This window comes from Ahaetulla prasina, chromosome 1, assembly GCF_028640845.1.
Source record: "Ahaetulla prasina isolate Xishuangbanna chromosome 1, ASM2864084v1, whole genome shotgun sequence".
In the NCBI taxonomy this organism is placed as follows: domain Eukaryota; kingdom Metazoa; phylum Chordata; class Lepidosauria; order Squamata; family Colubridae; genus Ahaetulla; species Ahaetulla prasina.
The window spans coordinates 274,936,210-274,958,006 of record NC_080539.1 but is presented as its reverse complement, the minus strand read 5'-3'; the positions used below and the strand labels follow the sequence as shown (position 1 = coordinate 274,958,006).

Here is a 21,797-nt window from a genome sequence, read left to right as displayed (position 1 = left end):
CATGTGAGGCTCAAGATCCAGACCCTGTATTTGGAGGTTTATGATCCTGATCTTCTGTGCCAGATTGAACTTTGAAATCCTGCACAGAACTCTGATCACAGGATGTTGTTAGTGATAAAAGAGACAAAACAAGCTTTCCCCTGAAAGCCTTTTTAAATCTGCTCTGGAGACTTGGTGCATTTGGAAGAGTTGCCATAGAAGATGGAGTCAGGAAATCCCTACATGAAAATCGCTTCTACTGGAAGAGGAGGAGGGAAACCTTCGCCACAGCTTGCGCTTGTTTCTTAGCTCCAGCAAGAGTGAGATGCTGAAGAATCAGCCCCAGCCACTTCTCCATCTCCTGCCATTGTTGTTACCTTCTCAGGCCAGCAAGAAGTGATTGGGAGGGGAGGGTGAGGGGCAGGGTGGGGCCAGCCAGTGATGGGACAGGGAGCTGCAGCAGAGGGCCCAAAGAGCTTCCTGCGGCTCCGGAGCACTGGGTTGCCGACACCCAGTATAAGGCAATACAAGCAACAAAATGATAACAATAGCACGGGAGATGCTTAACAGATATGTTTTAGGAAAGATATAGTTGGTATGGCTTGCTCTTTACCACCATTGAAGAAAGTATGTGAATGGGATTAACATTCTTCTAAACTTCTTTACGAAAATTTGACTCTTGGAAGATGATGTTCATAAGGCTTTAATGTATAATAGGAGGATCCTTTATTATGATGTGTTTAACATTTAGCTTTTTGAAAGCACTTATCTTTTGAGAAGATAAAAGTGTCAGGGTCAGATCTCAGCCTACCAGCCAAACTCTGCCTCTACACCCATCAGGGACATCTGATGTGTAAAGAGTCCCTCCCTCAGGGCCAACTGACAACATTGAAGCAAATTAAAACAAAATTGACAATGATTTTATTTCCTTTATTTCCAATCAATACTGTAGGAATACAAATTTTCTAGAAAGCTACAAAAAAATCTACCACTTTTATCAAGAAGGCATCAAAATGTGTCACTTTGCAAAGACATGAACACCTGCAGTAACCGACACAAAAATAGCATTTTTAGAGTGATGAAATAATTGCACTTAACTGTCATGGATATTAAAGGTATCACACATATGTACCGCGAAAGCTAGAATACACTTTTTTTTTTACAAAGCACTTTTATAAAAAAATTCTCTGCACACAAACCCTATAATTTTCATATTACTATCATACTAAAGATAAATTCACTTTAAAGCCAACACTTAAAACGTTTTTAAAAACAAAGAAGGTACCAGTACCTACACACAGACGACAAATACAAGAATACTGTACTGCCAAAAGGTTTGATTGAAAGTTGTTTTGAAAACTTCAAAATATGTTAAGACACAATTTGCCGAGGTTCATTTTTCTTTTAAAATAGAGCTTTCCCTCAATACCTAAGCAAGAGGTACTTTGTCATCCAAGGCAGATTGACACCCCTTTCCCAAAGTAACCAGCAGCAGTACAATATTAAAATAACCACTGACCATATATGAATATGCTTAAGTCACAAACCCAGTTTATACACATTACACAAATAAACAAAGTGAGAATTCCATTAAGTCATTTACAAATGTGAACAAATGCATGTGTCAAATAAAAAAAAAAAGGAAACAGAAAAAAAACCTTTTGTTTTTACATAAAATGTACTGATATTAAAAAATTAAAGGCTATTCAGGTTTTAAAAACTCTTATAAAATTATTTTGTCTTTTTCAGGCACATATTGTAGGCTTTTCTTTTGCAGTTAGGAGCCTTGATTGAGAGGCCCGTGTAAAAGAAAGAAAACAAAAAGAGAAACAAAAAGAAAACCACAGAGTGAGGAGGTAACAGGATGTATGTCCTTTGTGAAGTGAGTACATTTTGGAATTGATACAGTAGAACAACTTTTTGGGAAACTCTCACAGCCATAGTAATCTACTCAATTGGAGATCAACAAATCCAAATTTACACTGTACTTTCAATTACTCAGTCTTTCTATTCACGGAAATGGCCGGGAGAAAGAAAACCAAACAAGATTACCAGGTAGTAACCGAAATAATAATAGTAATGATAATCTTAATAATAATTAACCTGAGTAGAGACAAAAATGGGAACCAATTTATGTTGTTATGGACATCCCGTTTGGAGGTGGGCAGGGAGTGATGCTTTAATGCCTCCCCAGGTGCTCCAATCCCAATTTACATGGGAATTGGGGTGTGAGCATTGCAGGCAATTAAATCCCTACCTACTGCAGATGGTGGAGTGTTCTTCCCTGGATTAGCATATATTAATCATGTATATCTGTCCTACAGAACAAGGATGCCACATATATCTATCCTACAGAACAGTAGGAGAGTATTTCTGTCCTATAGAACACGGATGGGCCAGTTTTTAGCCTGTGTTGATGTCCTTGGTATCTGCATCATGCCCAGGGGCCCAGGGGCTATAGAAAGTATAGGCAGAGTGGGTGAGGCCCCACCTTTCAACCTTGTTTTTAAGTATTAGGCAGATGCCCATACCGTCTCTTCTGACCTTAACCCCCCTCCACCAACATGGGAAGAATGAGCCCATTTGGCAGAGGGATTAGAGGACTTTTAATGGGTGAAATGGGTGCAAATCTTCACCCTTCAGTCCACTACCTCAAAAACTGGATCCCCATTTCAGGCCCAGCCACAAGGAATTGCAAACAAGGTGCTGCAACCCATAGGAGGTGCCCATTCCTATAGCAGAACCACATATGTTACATGATGCTAGTGTTGTGTTAAAGTTGATTGATTTGTAACTGATTTTCCTACACTGTCAAGACAAGTTCAGTTTAGAAAACATGCCAAACCATGGTTTTTGTTTCCCGTAACTTACAATCCAAATCACTGAACAGCAACTTTTTCAGGCAGCCTTTTGGGAACAGAAAATCTTTCGTGAGGGAAAAATAATGAAATTACATGAAATGTCTGTCAACCTTCTCTTTTGCTCCAAGCAATTTTTTATATTGTTTTGGCCTTCTCAAATCACAGCTTGTGAGATTTGTGGGATTCTGAGATTTCAACTATTTTTATTTTAGGATGCTTAATTCTGATGTTTATGGCTGCCTCATACTCATGCCAACTCTAGGTAGCTTAATTAATGGTTTGAGATAAAAAATATAGTAGGCAAATCATGATTCTGAGTTACTATGCTTGATTATTATATATGATTGTTCAGAGATTTGAAAGTGTACTCAATGATGCACAGCTTCTACAGGCTGAGTAAGGAACATTTTTACTAAAAGGTCATCAGTGCAGATGTTTTATTAAGTATAGAATTAATATAACATTGATTCACATGACATTCCACTCTATGATTCTGATTCTGTGTACTTGGGAAAATGTGATTAGATTTCATAAAATTTGGTATTACTTAAAAACTGGTTCATACACTACAATATGATTTATTTTTATTTAGTAGAATGAGGGATCCAAGCCAATACGTTTTATAAATTGTGTGTTACATTTTAATGTGTAACATGAATCAAGTCAAATATGGCTTATTTGACAATCATCATTAAGCAAAGAAAGATTTAATCAGTTGTTGTGTGAACCATTTCCAAAATATCATTAAATTTCCTTCCTGGTTTGGCATGATGTCTAAACTAAAGAAAATGAAACATACCCTAAGCATTGAACCAAGACTAAAATTTACCACTTTGCAGCTTTTGAAATTCTATAAATCACCTTCATATTCTTGGTTGCTTTTATTCCATTTAATTATCTCGGTTACTTGAAGGTGATAAAAACAGGAAGATTGAGTTCAAGGGAGTTGCCAAACTGAATGGACTCTAGTAGTAAGTGAGAAAATAGATATGAAACTTGCAAATTACACAACATAGTGGTACAGTACCTAAATAAGCCATTCTAGAATTCAAGTAAGTATAAAATTACATTTGTAAAAGCTATGATTCAACTGCAACAACTTGTACCATTTCTTTTTTTCTCAATTTATACATAAGACAATAAATAAAAATGATTCCTTTGCAATAAAATATACTCCACCCACTTCCTTACTTATATCTGTCTCAGCAGATATATTTAATAGTTGTAAATATATATAGTTTATTTTTGAGGCCAAGCAATCCTTAGTGGATTAGATGCAAGAAGAGAGTGAGGGAGATTTAAATCTTTGAAGAACAAGAAAACCAATATGAATGCAAATGAAAGAGAGAGGGGAACAATCACAAATGTTACCACTTTGTGCTGCACAGTAATTTTAATTTTTTTTTTAAAAAACCTATTAAAACCAGAATAGCTACAATTCCCTCTGCCAACTTTTGGTTTTACTGCTATCAGTTTTCTCATGTGTGTGTGTGCATGTATACACATACACACACATACCTTTTTGAATGAGTACATCAGTATCAATGTTGTCAATGTCTCTTGAAATAAACATTATTTTTCAAATTCACAAACTGTGTTAAATGGCACCCTTTAATTAAAGAAGCTGCCTGTCTAGTAGTGTGACAGTAACAGACTGAATGATACCAGTCTAAAGGATTTTCTAACAATATTTCTTATTTATTTCTTTAAAAAAATGGTGCCCAAAAGCATTGGTTAAATTTCAGAAACATTTTTGATCCATGCTTTTCAATTTTAGACATCCAATTGCTCAAGTTTGTAAACAAAATAAGTGCAAATTTAAAATGGAGAAGAGGGCCATCTTCACAGAACTAGTTAGTACATTAATAAAATCACACTTGTCCTTTGCTTAATTTTCTGCTAATTATGGAGAAATGTCAAATTGGATGGAGAAAGACATGGCAAAGGTGAAATACTGATTTTTTTTTCCTTTTTAATGCTAGTTATCAAAGCCTCAGAAACAAGAGGGAGATTAGTTTCCAGCATTATGCACTCTTGTGATTTGAAAAAAGCATGCTACTATAAAAAGATACTCTTTGAGAACGGAGGCCTGTTAGTTTTGACTGTGTCCAATAAACCAAAGGCATTATGGTGATCTCTAAATATTTTTGGTCTCTACAATTTGTCATTATTATGGCAGCACTTTTCTAAGCTGGAACTTCAAAACCAAAGGCACTTGCATGCAAGAGTGCAGAGTCACAAACTAAGTATTTGGTCATGAGAATTGGAAAAGGCAGCATTATTTATACAATTCACTTTCTGCAGAAAATTCTAGAGCCGTTTTGTTTCATTTTGGTATAAAGATTCCAACTATGTGGTGATGGGGACTGACTTGTGTAGGAAGGTTTCTTCGACCAAAAGGGTTTCCTCTAGATTATTTTTTATATATACATAAATAAACCAAATTAATGGACTACATATGATTGGCATGATAGGCTAGAAGGTACTCCTACTATAGCACTAAGGCACTGCATATTGTAATGCTTTGGCAGCTTGGAATTAAGAAGTTCCTACCACAAATAACAGTAACAAGAGAGATGCTTCCAGCTTACAAAAGAGCTCACAGTTGCCAGGCAGCGTTTGGGGGGACCAGACATTCCACACAAAACCTTTGACAGACTTAAGGCTTGAGGAAGAAACATGCTCAGGGGATGAATCGTTTACATCCACAAATAAGTGACTGACAAGGCAAACAGTTCCCCATACATTTTTACAAAAACGAACATCAAGAAACATTAGGATGCTTCAGACTGTACAGTCATTACATACTTTTGTAGCAGGCTGCATTATCAGAAGAAAAAACAAACTGTGCCTATTTTGCAAACTGATCTGTTTCACATGTGAAAAGTGATCCTAATGTTTTAAAACTTTTTCTCCCTAAAATAAATAAACCCCAAACCCAAAGCCTTATAATACTCGACTGTTAAAAAGAGAATTTTAGACCTGTAACACCAAGTGCTTCAAATAAAGGGCTCCTTCTGCTAGCTAAAATGCAGTGCTTCTATTTAAGGTATTTTGCTAGTGTTAGAAACACATGAAGAGACCCAACCATAAATATTCAGTTCTAGTGCTCTCAGACAAAATGACTGACAGCACAATCCTGTGTGCATATCTACCCAGAAGTAAGTCCTATTTAGTTCAACAGGATTTACATCCAGTTGATTGCAGCCCAAGAGGTTCATCTGCCTTAACATCTATTAGTCAAAAGATGCTCAGTTTACTAAGCATTCCAACATTCTTCTTGGCCTTCCATTCTACTGCTGGCCGACCCTCTTACTTTTGTGAACGCAAGTGTTAGAAAATGTTTGAGGAACCGTGTGCTGCAACAATCCACTAGACAAGTGAATGCAATCATGGACAGAAGACCACAGCGTTATGCAGCCTTCCAAATGTTAAGCACCATAATCTTCAACAATGAAGTAAAACAGAACCTTCCAGATGAACTGTACCTTGCAGTCTTTGATGGAAATGTTTTTGTGAAAGTTTATTAACACAGTGCCTAAAATGTTTTATATATAGCATTTACCTTAAGAGCGACTCCAAAATTTAAAAAACTGTAAGGAATTGGAATTGGAATAGTTGCTAAGAGCAGCAACTATTGTCATTCTATCATGAATGTAAAATCAATATGAAGGAGGAAAGCTTCCATATTTTTCATATATTTCCATATATTTCAGGGGGTATAGTGACAAAATGTGCAAATTGACATCATGACGGAAAAATAATAACTTATGTCCTTGTCTCAGATGTTGGAGTGCAAGTATATGAGGATGGAAATTGCATTCTAACATTTATCTACTGCTACGCTTCTAGAAACTTCTCAAGTAAATCTGCTTCCGCAAGTGAAGAAACAAAAGACAGACTTAGTTATTATTTGTGGCTAAAATTTTCATGTGCCAGCACTTCAAACCACCAAGTTGAATTATGGCACATAAGGAGATGGCTTAGAACCAGAATAGTTGTTTAAAGCATGTATCAAACCATCTTGTGAGCATGAACCCTTCCTAAATTGCATGTCTTAATATAATCTTGATTAAGCCACATTTCAGTCTTGCTCTTTTATGAAGACCTAAACTTTGTACGTAATATGTTACTGAAGGAAAAACAACCCTACATAGGTACAATCAGATTGTGTGCCTAAGCAATACAAAATATTGTATATCTAAACAGTGGGGGGAAGCGCAGATGAAGGGAAATTATAGTACAGAAGATAAAATGAAGAGATTAAGAGAAGGATTTGTGTAGAAAGCTCTATGCAAATAAACTGTTCAAACCTTTGGCATGAGTGCTGTGTTCCTTTTCCTGACAAACAGAATTGTGGACAGAAAAAGAAAAACATGGATAATGATCAACAAGAAGGAGGATTGAGCCAGATATTTTGAGAAGTCTACAAAAGAAAAGTTGGTCACAAATTCAACCATCAGTGCTGGTTGGATATTCAGAGAATTATAGTTCAACCCATCTGGAAGAACATAAGGCTGTGGAAAGTTATATTCATCATGGCAATTTCTAGACCAGGTGAAACAGTCTAGAAGAGTCTACCAAGCCACCTGTAACTCACCAGATATGCATTCTGGGCAGCCAAATGCTTAACAGTCTTGGATTTATTTCAAATTATCACAGAAGCTACTTATTTGTGAAGGGATATAGTCATGTGCTGGCATTATATCTAGAAGGTCCAGTCTTGGCTTTTATATTTATTTATTTTTTTTTTAAAAAAATGCTTGATATCCTAGAGCAGTGTTTCTCAATTTTGGCAACTTTAAGATATGTGGACTTCAACTCTCAGAATTCTCCAGCCAGTGCACAATCCTAGAAAATAATTCTCAATCCCTATTGGCAAACCTGAGCTAGGTGAAACAGTGATCTGAGTCTGTGTAAAACAGTTCTGAAATATATTAAGTCCTTAATGTGGCTTCCACAATTAGCTGATATTTTACATATTTCACCTGGTGGATCACATTGAACAAGATTAGCTTAAAGAAACCAATCAGTCTTTTGTCAATGTCAGATATTTTTAGGATTCTAAAGACATTAAAACAGATGAACCTTTTGTTTTAGACCTATTGTTTTTTCCCCCCCAATTACAATAATTGTGGCTTTTATTTGACAATGTAATTAAAAAAATAGCACTTCCAAATCCCTCTCCCATCTAATTGGTAATTTGGGTGTTGCAATTTCTTAAGTTGTTAAGAAAAACAAAACAAAACCATTTCATATAATATATAATCACGCACACAGGATTACATACACTGTAAGCCTAATTTTTCAGTAATTGTCTAGTTATTGCAAAACGAGCCATCTTTTAATTAAATAATCAAATGTCCTTATTAGTACAAATATTTTATATTTTTTAATGCACTAGATAAAATTAGTAAAAGAAAGGAAGTCTTCTCGCTTTGCAATACCTGCTTGAAAGTTTCAGTGAATTAGAATATTAGTTTAATATAGAGGGAAAGAAAAAAAAAATATTTTGCCTACTTTAAGGACCTGTCCATTCCCATCAGGCATTTCTTAAGGCTAAGTTTGTCATTTGGCTTCAAACAGAAATTGAATTGCAGTATAAAATAATTTAGTGATTTACATTCGTCTGTATTTTCCACAGTAATCAGTTATGAAGATACTTTTTTAAAAAACAATTTGTGTGCTAATTTATGCTTAGTTAAAATTCATTTCATTCTTGCACCTTAGAAACATGATTTCATTAATTGAGACAAAACACCTCATAAATTCTTATAACTGCTGTTAAGCTTTTCCATGGCAATTGCTCTGTCTTACATTTTTCTAACACAAGTTAAAACTTCCACAAATTCTTAAATATAGTCTCCCTCCAAAAGGGTGGCTTTATAAATTTAAAGAACACTTTGTTTTAAGAAAGAATTTGTACAACTGTACCAGAATTTCACAGCTACAATATTTATCAACACACTCCAATGAGGTTTAGAAAAATGTTGGGGACAGCTCAGCCAAAGAAAACTGCCACTTAGTGTTGAGGTTGACAGTCTGTATTTTCATAAGGAGTCATATTGAAAAGGTGTCTATAAATAACGGTTCAGTCCTTCACAAGCCTGTAGATGTGATGCTGTGCACCATGTTCGCTGTTTGAAACTTCAAATACACAAGCCATGCAAAGGAGCGTTTCTTGAGTGTCCCTGTTCGTTACAACCTGTTTGGGTTTTTTACATGAAAAAAAAAAAAGAAAGAAAGAAGATGACATGTTAGAAACCTGTATATTGCCACAGAGACACAAAAGTAAAGGATGTAATTTCAAAAGCAGGCACCTTTTTCAGTTTGTATATCAACAAATAATAGATTTCTGAACTCATCCGGTTTGTTAAATAAGCAGTTTTTAAGTTAGATTTTTCAATTCTACCTTCACATGAGAACAAGCCAAATTTGTTCAAAGTCAAACTCTGAAGGAATATTTTTTAGAATTTTCTTAAGGAAAATACTAATTTTAAACCCTGTCCCTTAGTTAATTAAAAAAAAATCTGAAGCATCCATGAACACAAAGAGGTGGGAACATAATTAGTTCTTTCTTCTGCAATCTTCCTCCAAAATTTGCTCCAGATGTTTAGGGATACCTTTGGGAATAGCATGAAGGCTAACAGCATGGAAGCTTTCATAAAGGTTTAAAAAAATAGTTCACAGATATTTTCTACTTTTTAAAAAGGGAATAAAGATAAAGGTAAAGGTTTCCCCTTTCGGTTATGTCTGACTCTAGGGGGCAATACTTATCTCTGTTTCTTGGCAGAGTAAGCCACTACTGGCCAAGGACACGACTACTACTGGCCAAGCATGACTATACGCTGTGGCCTTCCCGCCAAAATGCTACCTGTTTATCTACTCATTTTTTTTTCATGCTTTTAAACTGATAAATTAAACTGCTAGCTTTTAAACTGCTAGGAGCTGCAGCACGTAACAGGAGCTCATCCCCATCATGTGGAACTCGGGTCTGAAACCCAGGCTGTCAGTTTTCCAGCTGACAAGCTCAGCATCTTTAAATGCTATGTTATTGTGGCCCTTAAAATAAAAAAAGAATGTAATAGTGCAATTGTAGAACCACCTAACTTTTTAATAACCGGTTCCATCCTAACATTTGGAAATCTGAATTTCCAACCACGTTTTAAATGGAACCAAACCTACTCAAACTTAGAATTTTGGAACTGTTAATGAGCAGTTCCATTCTACATCTCTTGCTTGAGAGAATACACACAGCTACTATGAAACTCTTCTACTGCAGGCTGGACAGATGGCTTGAGCTATTTGAGCTTCTCTGCATTTCTAACGTGCTCAGAAAGGGGATAGAGTTAGGAGTATTAGAGAAGAGAAGAGAGGCAAACCAGAGGTACAGGAAGTTACATAGATGGATCTGAATTATATCAGATTTCCTGGTATCCAATCTTTCTAAGTTCTCAAGAATTTCAGGAGCTTCTGAAATACAGTCTGTTGAAAATCGATAGCTAACACCGAACATTGCTTGAAATGAGTAAACTGCCAAATGCCGTAAGGAAACATTACCTTCCTTGCACTTTGTACTAAAGAGGTGCCAGCTTCTTCCCCGAATCCCACTTCATCACTCAGAATACTATGAGATAAACACATTGGGTACCCAATCCAAAGAAAACATGTAAACTCCATTGCTAACATAATTAATAGTCACACATTAAATCTGAAAGTGCATAACAGGCTTATAACATGCGAATGTGGGTATCTCATTCCCATTAGCCTTCACAGATGAGGGCTAAGAGGAAGAAGCTCCAAGTATAAAGACAGCCAAATTTCTACCATAAAGGCATAAATCAGCCTAAATTCACATGAAATATTAAGCTGTAATGCAATTTCCTTTTCATTTCATTTAGAGCACTGTTCAACCATTCCATTGTGCCTCGATTTCACATTTGAGGTAGGCACAATGGCTTGTTCAACAGATCATGTTTAAAAATCCTGGGTTAGCGTTGTCAATTTCTGACTCCTAACATTTTGTTTAAAAAACCCTGAATCCTCAGCACATAAAGTTTCAAATATTGTCTTATCAGGAAAGATTAAAAATCAGAACCCTCTTTTGAAATGACATACCTCTCAGCTGAAGGACACGGCATTTCTAACTCATTAAAACAAATCATAAGAAACATCTATCTCCTCCCAACACACTCCAGAGAACAGTGAGCAAAGGGAAGAAAATTATTACCAACAAAATTGTAAAGTTTTCCAATACACTGTTCATCATATATTTCTCTGGTAAATGCTTGAGCTTGTGGATGAAGTTGATCATATATTCACACATTGGGGAGCGATTTATTCTAAACACAAACCGACCATTCTCGAACCGTGCATATTCCGTCTAAGAAAAACAAAACAAAAAGAAAGTTGAAAAAGTATTGCAAATAATTATTTAAAAATCATTTGATTTTCCCATTAAATTAAACCAGTGCTTAAATATAATAAAGTAAATACTGTAAAAGCATAACAAATTAAGTGTATTTATTTAGACCGTACCCATCAGTGGAATTAACTTTCTCTCCCTCTGCAACCCAATGCATTCAACTGTCTAAAATAGATAGGGAAAAGCCTCTGAAGAGACTCATATACACCCCTAGAGGCTAGGGGAGTATATGAGGTGAAAATATAAAAAATCAGGATAGCAAGGAAAACTCCTCTTGCATAAACCAAAGTTATTCATATTATTGTCAACTGTGGCTCTTAATTAAATATATAATTCTACTGAATTAAACATACAATGGAGCTGAAATGTTACTTTGTCATAAAAGATATGCAGCTCTTTGGGCCCTCTGCCGTGGCTCCCTGTCCCATCACTGGTTCACCCTGCCCCTCTTATTTTTTTTTTTGGGACTCCAGCCTGAAGCAGCAGGAAGCAAAGGCTGCCTTACGTGCAAATGTGGCATGAAGGCAGGTATAGGGTAGCTTCGCTCCTGCACTCTCCCACCCCCCGTAACCCCCTGGCCAGCTGTGGCTGAGCTGGGAGTGTGCACACGTACAGAGAGACCCTCCTTAAGTGAGCTGCTGCCTGCCGCACATGTGCCTTTCCTGAGCTTTGGCACTTGCTTGAGGAGGGTTTCCCTGTTCGTGCGCACACTCCGGGCTCAGCCACAGCTGACCTGGGTGTTCTGAGAAGAGAAGGGGGAAGAAAGTCGCCGGAGAGTGCAGGAGCTAAGCTGCCTTGTACCTGCCTTTGCACCACATTTGCACATAAGGTAGCCTTTGCTTCCTGCCACTTCAGGCTGGAGTCCAAAAAAAGAAATAAAAGGGGTCTCCTCCCTCATTGCGTCGGCAGATAACTGCCCGGCCGCCCTGTTTCGGGTGACCCGCTCCCTACTTCAACAGGGGGTGCGGGATGATCCGTTACAAGGGCGTGCTGAGGAGTTTAGTGGTTATCTATACGATAAAATCGCTCAGCTTCGGGATGGTTTGGATCAAAATTGGGTGGAGCCAGGTGAGATGTCAGAGACCCGTCTTGTCGAGATTGTTTGGGATGGATTTGATCCTGTGGCTCCTGAGGACATGGACAGGTTACTGGGGAGGTTGAATGCCACCACATGTTTACTGGATCCTTGCCCCTCCTGGTTGGTGCTGGCCACACAGGAGGTGACACGAGGCTGGCTCCGGGGGATTATAAATGCTTCCTTGTTGGAGGGGGTCGTCCCTGCCGCCTTGAAAGAGGCAGTGGTGAGACCCCCTCCTCAAGAAGTCTTCCCTGGACTTCCGGTATGGCTCCGCTTCGTTGAGAAGCAGCATTGATTAGGCTGCTAACTCCCTAGTCTGTAGAGCTGTCAGGACATCGTAAATCTGGTTCGATAGCTTGGAAATCTCTTCCCTCAGGCAAAGAGGGAGAGATGAGCATTCAGGCTGAAGTTGAGACACCCAAATAAAGCCACAGAAAAAGGTTCTGAGGCTTGCGGGGAGCTCTCCTTCCATAGCCTGAAAAGCTCCAGATTGGGGGACGGCATCTGCCTTTTATGGCAGACAAAACGTAGCGTCCAATTTCCACGGCAGGAATTGATTTATGATGGATTGTAACGTGGACGTAGCAGAAACTGGAGTTCTAGCATTTGTTTGTAAGAAGACTGCAAGCCCCTGAGGATATATTTGTTGCGAAGATAGGAGAGAAGAAAGCAAATGGCGGTTTTGTGGAATGTGTGTACTGGAAACGAAAGTTAAACTTACTAACAGCTAGTGTCGAATTAGAAGATATATAAGAAGATACTGACTAAATGGAAGAAACGAGAATTTTATGATTTATATTTTTTCTTCTTCTTTGGGATTATAGTGATTTAGAAGAAAAGTTTTTTGAATTTTTCTTTTTGAATTTTTTTTTTGGTCCGTTATATTTTTAAAAAATGGCTTTTAAGCAAAAAGTACCAAAAGTCATTAAAAACTTTGAAATTTCTTCAGTTCAGATTCAAAAATTAAAAGAAGAAATCAAAAAGGAATTAAGAAATTCTTTACAGGAGTTTTTGGAGAGTCGTTTTTTAGAAATAGATAAAAAAATTTGATGAAATAGAGAAAGAGATGTTGGATTTTAAGGAAGTGGTGGAAGAGCAGAAGAGGGAAATGAAAATGGTAAAGGATGCAATTGCGCAAATATTAAGCTCTTGTATTCAGATGGAAGATGATCTTGAAGAAATTAATAAAGCTAATTTAGAGTTGCAAAGGAAAATAGAGGAAATTCAAAAGAATCAAAATAATTGGAACTTAGATAATAAGACGGAAGATATACAGGCAAAGGTAGATAGGGCAGATGAAGAAAGAGTAGTATTACAATATAGATTGATGGAATATGCTATAAGGGTGAGGGGTTTGAAGCAAAGTAGGAAGGAAAATTTAAAAGAGATTTTTACACAAGCCTTTGCTCAGATAAAGGGTGTGGAGCCAGAAGATTTTGAGATTAATATTGAAAGAATTTATCGTGTTAATTCTTGGTGGGCAAGACAAAATAGAGTACCGAGGGATGTGGTTATTTATTTTACAACTAAAAAGATTAGGTATGAAATTTTGCAAGCCTTTTATAAAAATAAATTTCAAATATTGGGACAAGATATAAAAATGATGAAGGAAATTCCTCCTAAAATGTTAAGAAAAAGAAGAGAATTTGCTTTTTTAGTGGATGAGTTTAAGAAACATCAGATATATTTTAGATGGGAAGTTCAAATGGGTTTGTCAGTGAATTTTAGAGGTAGAAAGTATTTTCTTAATTCAGTTATGAAAGTGAGACATTTTTATATTAATGTTTTAAAGAGTGGGAATCCTTTGTTGTTACATGCTAAGTTAATTGGTTTGGAAATGATGGAAAATAGAATGGGAGAGGGGAGGAATGTTTAAGATGTGAATATGATGATTGTGGTTAATTTTTGGAATTGATTTGTTTAGGATATAAATTATAGGATTTTCGTTATTTGCTATTTGTATGGTATAAATCTATGGGATGATATTATTTAATTGTGAAGGATGGAAAGTAAAATTTATGAATTTAGACAATGTGGATGTAATGATTTTAACTGTTTATTGTTATATTGTAGTTTAAATGATTATTTGTTTTAATTGATACGTTTATAGATAGTAAAAGTTATGAAGTTAAGCTGGAAATATTGTATTTGAGAGATTTTATTCAAAATGATATTTGATTGATGGAGTAGTATTGGAAGATTGGACATTAAATGTTATGACAATTGAAGAAATATATAAGTGATGAAAATTTGAATTTGAGAAGCTGGATTGTAATTTAAGAAATGGACTTATGAAATTTGAAGGAATATACAAGTGGGTGAAAAAAATTTGAATTTTAGAAGATGGACTAATTTTTAAAATGGACTGTAAGAAGAACAGACATTAAATGTTATGGCAATTGAAGAAATATATATGTGATGAAAATTTGAGTTCGAGAAGATGTTCTGTAATTTGAGAAATGGACTTATGAAATTTGAAGGAATATACAAGTGGAAAAAAAAATTGAATTTGAGAAGATGGATTAATTTTAAAAATGGACTGTAAGAAGAAGTAATATGTGAAGTTGGTATTGCTTCTTTTCTTTTCTTTCTTTTTATTATTCTTTCCTATCTCTTTATTTTTATTGTGAGGGGATCTAAAGTTTTAAATTTTTAAAGGTGGGAGATTATGTATATTTTGTATACCTTAGCTTGTGATTGTTGGTCATAATACCCGGTATTTGCTCTGGGAAGTCGGGGGAAGGGGAGGGGGAAAGGGAAATAATACATGGATTGATTATTAATGTACAGTAATTTTTGAAGATATGAAATTAAAATTTAAAATGATATTGGGGATGCTCGACTGCCATTTCAGAAAGAAAAGGAGAGAGGAGTAGAAGGAGGGAAGAAAGTAGGTAGGAAAGAGTAGAGAAGGAGGAGGGGAATAAGAAGGTTAGATAAGGTGGAAGAAGGGAGGAGTGGAGAAGGAGGAGAGGAAGTGGTAAAGTGAAGGAGATGAAGGATGTGAAAGTAGTAGAGGGTAGAGAGGGAGGTTGTGAAGAAAGGAAGTGGCAATCGGGCAGGCCTGAATCAGTAATAAATAAAAATTAATGATTAATGATGGATAATAGTTTGTACATAAATATGATGTTGGAAAATGGAAATAAAAATTATTTAAGAAAAAAAAAAGAAGCCTTCCCTGGATCCGGCTGTTTTAGGAAATTATTGTCCAGTCTCCAACCTTCGCTTTGTGGCGAAGGCTGTAGAGAGTGTGGTAGCATGTCAATTACTCCAGTACCTGGATGAATCTGTCTATCTGGACCCGTTCCAGTCTGGCTTTCGGCCCGGTTATAGCACGGAGACAGCTTTGGTCGCGTTGGTTGATGATCTCTGGAGGGCCAGGGATAGGGGTTTTTCCTCTGCCCTGGTCCTATTAGACCTCTCAGCGGCTTTTGATACCATCGACCATGGTATCCTGCTGCACCGATTGGAGGGATTGGGAGTGGGAGGCACCGTTTATCGGTAGTTCTCCTCCTATCTCTCTGATCGGTCGCAGACGGTGTTGACAGGGGAGTAGAGGTCGTCCCCGAGGCACCTCACTTGTGGGGTGCCACAGGGGTCGATTCTCTCGCTCCTCCTGTTCAACATCTATATGAAGCCGCTGGGTGAGATCATCAGTGGCTTTGGGATGAGGTACCATCTGTACGCTGATGATACTCAGCTGTACTTTTCCACCCCGGGCCACCCCAATGAAGCTATCGAAGTGCTGTCCCGGTGCCTGGAAGCCGTACGAGTCTGGATGGGGAGAAACAGGCTCAAACTCAATCCCTCCAAGACTGAGTGGCTGTGGATGCCGGCACCCCGGTACAGTCAGTTGCAGCCGCAGCTGACTGTTGGGGGCGAGTTACTGGCCCCGATGGAAAGGGTGCGCAACTTGGGCGTCCTCCTGGATGGATGACTGTCTTTTGAAGATCATTTGACGGCCATCTCCAGGAGAGCCTTTTACCAGGTTCGCCTGGTTCGCCAGTTGCGCCCCTTCCTAGACCGGGGTGCCCTATGCACGGTCACTCATGCGCTCGTCACATCTCGCTTGGATTACTGCAATGCTCTCTACATGGGGCTCCCCTTGAAGAGCATCCGGAGGCTTCAGTTGGTTCAGAATGCAGCTGCGCGGTTAATAGAGGGAGCCCCTCGTGGCTCCCATATGACACCTCTCCTGCGCAGACTGCACTGGCTACCTGTGGCCTTTCGGGTGCACTTCAAGGTTTTGGTTACCATCTTTAAAGCGCTCCATGGCATAGGGCCGGGTTATTTACGGGACCGCCTGCTGCCATCGACTACCTCCCACCGACCCGTACGCTCCCACAGAGAGGGACTCCTTAGGGTGCCGTCCGCCAGGCAGTGCCGACTGGCGACACCCAGAGGAAGGGCTTTCTCTGTGGGGGGCCCCACCCTCTGGAACGAACTCCCCCCAGGACTGCGCCAACTTCCTGACCTTCGAACCTTCCGCTGCGAGCTTAAGACACATCTATTTATTTGTGCGGGGCTGGCCTAGAGTTTAGTTTTAAAATTAGTTTTAAATGGGGTTTTGTATTATTTTAACGATAGTTTTAAATTTGGCCTAATGTAATAAGTTTTTTAAATGTTGTATTAACTTGTATTTATTCTTATGTTTTCTATGTTTTATAAGGCTGTAAACTGCCCTGAGTCCTTCGGGGGATAGGGCGGTATAAAAATTTGAAAAATAAATAAATAAATAAATAAATAAATAAATAAATAAATAAATAAATAAATAAATAAATAAATAAATAAATAAATAAATAAAAAATAGGCTAAAACAGAATTTTAGACTTCTCCAAAAATAGTGAAAAAGGCTATTACAGGGATGCATGCTTACATATCTAGACACAAAGAGATTTAATGAGCAAGCTGCAATACAAAATACTACAGCTGCCAAACAGCCAGACTGCTTTAAGGATTCTAAGGGGCACTCATTAAAGAAAATTCTCCTAGCAAATTAGTTCAAGTTGAATAGCAGGGAGTATATTCCACTTCCCTAGTCACTTTTTTCCAAAAAGATACCTAAGTACATGGAGAAAATATACACCACAACAATTTTATATTAGTGCAACTGTAGTTGCATTGATTCAGATGGACAATTTGAAAGAAGGCATTTCTTATTTAAAAAAGAGAAGTATGAGATAGCAACAATAATCCCTACCTCTACTTTTTCCACCACTTGCTTTCCAAATGAGCAGACTTTGGTGGAACAGGTGATTGTCATGTTTTCTGAACTTTCATATTGACTAGTTACACCATAGAATGCTCCTGTATCATCTTGGATGTTGCAATTTAAATCCGCCTGTAAGAAAAACAGCATTTATATAAAAATCAATTAGCAATTAGCATGCTACCGTTATGTAGGCCACCCTGAACCAAAAACAGCCCAGTTATATGTGAAGAAATACATCACCTTGATTCTCACTACAGGTGTACATTTGTTGCCAAGTAACTTTCCACTGCAATTTTGAAAGGCAGGGTTATTTCACCTAAGGTTTGAATTCAAAATTCCTAGCCCATAAAAGCTTTTGACCATTTTAACTATTCAGTTTCTAACTCAAAGAATTAAGAGGACGTAGCTATTCAATGCAAAGAATATCTCCCTCCCCAACTTGAACTGGATACATATAAATAACACATCCTTTGAAATGAAGAGAGCTAAAAATATACAGCCCTTTATTTGCTTGGATTAGTGTTCTCTTTGCTTTTAAAGAGAACATTCAATAATTCCACATGCCAATAATGAATCATATCATACACTGTTTATATAATAACCCACCACAAATAATAAGTTTAGATCACTGGGAATCACTGGGAAAATAAGTTATAATTCATTTAATTACAGCAACTTGTAAAAACACCTCAGAGTGATTACTGATATAAATTCATAGGTGTGAAAATATAGCTACTGTATATGCCATATATCATTGAACAGTAAGGAAGATTCTTCAACGCAGCCACTGAAAATGGCAAGCACACCCTTTGAAAATTTCTCAGCAGCTCACAGGAAAAAGGAGAATGGATAACCTGTTGCAGGGTGTAAATAATTACACAAAGCAATAATAAAGACCCACTAGCATATACTTGGAGAAAGTTATGTGAAAATTTGCAGGAAAAATCTCCTATTCAAATCCTCCCACACAACACCACATTTGTAAAACACAGCAAAGATGGAGTGGTTTATAATAGAACATAATTATCCAAACATTTTGCAGACATTGTTGTTTGGAGAAAGTAACCGAAATTTGATCATAAAATGGATGATTGGCAGCATTTGTTAGCTAATCCCAGAGAACAGTAAACTCCAGAGGCGAAAAAACAGAGAAACTGACCGCATGCAATTAAAAATTTATCTTGAGTATTTATTATAATTCAGGATTATCCCTCACCTCAATTCCCTCTTTTCAATCTTACAATCCTCAAACAAAAGTGATGTATTCATCCCAGAAAGTCATAGCTCTCTTTTAGGCTCAGCACTCAGATATTTTCCTTTTTAACTTTCTCCTGAATTTTGTTAACATGCAAGACTCCCAGTTATATTCTGCAACACCCACCTCCCAGCCCCAAAAGAGGTTGTCCTTGGTTAATGACCATTCATTGAGCGACTGATGCTAGGATACTGAATTGATCTTTAAAGAATAGAATAGAATAGAATAGAATAGAATAGAATAGAATAGAATAGAATAGAATAGAATAGAATAGAATAGAATTTTATTGGCCAAGTGTGATTGGACACACAAGGAATTTGTCTTGGTGCATATGCTCTCAGTGTACATAAAAGAAAAGATACGTTCATCAAGGTACAACATTTACAACACAATTGATGATCAATATATCAATATAAATCATAAGGATTGCCAGCAACAAGTTATAGTCATACAGTCATAAGTGGAAAGAGATTGGTGATGGGAACTATGAAACGATTAATAGTAGTGCAGATTCAGTAAATAGTCTGACAGTGTTGAGGAAATTATTTGTTTAGCAGAGTGATGGCCTTCGGGAAAAAACTGTTCTTGTGTCTAGTTGTTCTGGTGTGCAGTGCTCTATAGCGTCGTTTTGAGGGTAGGAGTTGAAACAGTTTATGTCCAGGATGCGAGGGATCTGCAAATATTTTCACGGCCCTCTTCTTGATTCGTAGTATACAGGTCCTCAATGGAAGGCAAGTTGGTAGCAATTATTTTTCTGCAGTTCTACTTATCCTCTGAAGTCTGTGTTTTTCTTGTTGGGTTGCAGAACCGAACCAGACAGTTATAGAGGTGCAAATGACAGACTCAATAATTCCTCTGTAGAATTGGATCAGCAGCTCCTTGGGCAGTTTGTGCTTACTGAGTTGGCGCAGAAAGAACATTCTTTGTTGTCCTTTTTAATGATGTTTTGATGTTAGCTGTCCATTTGAGATCTTGCGATATGATAGAACCCAGAAATTTGAAGGTTTCTACTGTTGATACTGTGTTGTCAAGGATTGTGAGAGGTGGAAGTATGGAAGGGTTTTCCTAAAGTCTACCACCATTTCTACGGTTTTGAGTGTGTTCAGTTCCAGATTGTTTTGGTTGCACCACAAGGCTAGTCGTCGACCTCTCGCCTATATGCGGATTCGTCATTGTCTCGAATGAGACCAATCACTGTTGTGTCATCTGCGAACTTCAGTAGCTTAACTGATGGATCATTGGAGATGCAGTCATTGGTATACAGAGAGAAGAGAAGTGGGGAGAGCACACAGCCTTGGGGCGCTCCTGTGCTAATTGTACAGGTATTTGATGTGATCTTGCTTAGCTTCACCTGCTGCTTCCTGTTTGTTAGGAAGCTTGTGATCCACTTACAAGTCTGTTCCGGTACCTGTAGCTGGTTTAGCTTAGTTAGAAGAATGTCTGGAATGATGGTATTGAATGCTGAACTAAAGTCTACAAAAAGGACCCTTGCATAGGTCTTTGGAGACTCAAGATGTTGTAGGATGTAGTGCAGAGCCATATTAACAGCATCATCTGTTGATCTATTTGCTCGGTATGCAAATTGCAAGGGGTCTAAGAGCGGATTCGTGATGGTTTTCAGGTAGGAAAGCACTAGCCTTTCAAAGGTTTTCATGACTACAGATGTTAGAGCAACTGGTCTGTAGTCATTCAGTTCCTTGATGCTGGGCTTCTTCGGCACTGGGATGATGGTAGAGCGTTTGAAGCAAGAAGGAACATAGCACATCTCTAGTGATTTATTGAAAATATGAGTGAAGATGGGGGCCAATTGGTCAGCACAGACTTTTAAGCAAGAAGGAGTTATCTTGTCTGGGCCTGGAGCTTTTCCTGGCTTTTGTCTGTGAAATAGGTCCTGCACTTCCTTTTCTGTGATCACTAGGGGTTGTGAACCCAATGAAATGGGGTCAGTTGTAGGAGGCTTGGCTGTTGTTGGTGTGTCTGAGATGGGGGTTGTGGAGATAGGTGGCTGTAGTTTCCTTTCAAACCTGCAGTAAAACTCATTCAGGTCATCTGCCAGTTGTTGATTACCTTCAGCCTGGTTGTGGCTGTTGCAGCATCACTGCAGTTACAGGATTGTGATTTGGGCACTTGGCAATCAACTTGCAATTTCGATGGTTGCAGCACTCTGCAGTCACATGATCAAGATTTGTGACTTTATTGCCGGCTTCCAACAAGCAAAGTCAATGGGGAAGCCAGCAGGAGGTCACTAATGGTGACCACATGACTTCGCACTTAACAACCACAGAGGATTTGCTTAACAGTTGTAACCAGACCTGCTGTTGTAAGTCGGTGTGGTCGTGTGATATCACACTTTACAACTGCATTGCTTAGTGATGGGATTTTCCACTTAGTGTTAACTGTGGACTTTCCTTCTACCTCAAATAAGTTATTTCTAATCTCCACCTTTCCTCAAACACACACACACACACTATCCAATTTCTACTGACTTCCTCTTTTATCTAGCAAGTGATGTATATCCTCCTTTCATGGGAAAGGAAGCAATAGGAACACATTAAAATAAAGCACGGCCCTCTGGCCACCTTTTAGCTTGACTTCTTAAGAATGTGAGGTCTAGAGGAATTATGAAGAATAAAGACGGTGAACTTCTTTGTGTTGAAGCACTCCTAGGAACACCCCTCTATTATAAAATCAGCATGAGTGCAGCAAGAGATATTTGTATTGCAATGATTACGTCCTTTTTCCAACTATATTAAAAGGGACAAGTGAAGCAAAGAGAAATGTATAAGATCAGCCTGAACCTATTTGTATGAAATTTGTATTTATGTTTATAAATACTACTGCAATGCTCTCTACATGGGGCTCCCCTTGAGGAGCACCCGGAGACTCCAGGTAGTTCAGAATGCAGCTGCGCGGGTGATAGAGGGAGCCCCTCGTGGCTCCCATGTAACACCTCTCCTGCGCAGACTGCACTAGCTGCCTGTGGTTTT

General features: G+C 37.9%; 1 protein-coding gene across 11 annotated transcripts in view; it reads right to left on the bottom strand.

Moving 5' to 3' along the window:
- Positions 1 to 888: 888 nt before the first annotated feature.
- The window catches only part of TEAD1 (TEA domain transcription factor 1), a 245,365-nt gene continuing 224,456 nt past the window's right edge, over positions 889 to 21,797 (bottom strand). For all 11 annotated transcript variants that reach the window (XM_058160221.1, XM_058160196.1, XM_058160257.1 and 8 more), the window contains 3 exons: positions 17,544 to 17,684; positions 11,071 to 11,223; positions 889 to 9,045 (listed from right to left, as the gene is read on the bottom strand). In XM_058160221.1, the coding sequence (XP_058016204.1) occupies positions 8,932 to 9,045; positions 11,071 to 11,223; positions 17,544 to 17,684 (408 nt within the window). In that variant the 3' untranslated portion in view covers positions 889 to 8,931. The remainder of the gene's footprint in view (positions 9,046 to 11,070; positions 11,224 to 17,543; positions 17,685 to 21,797) is intronic.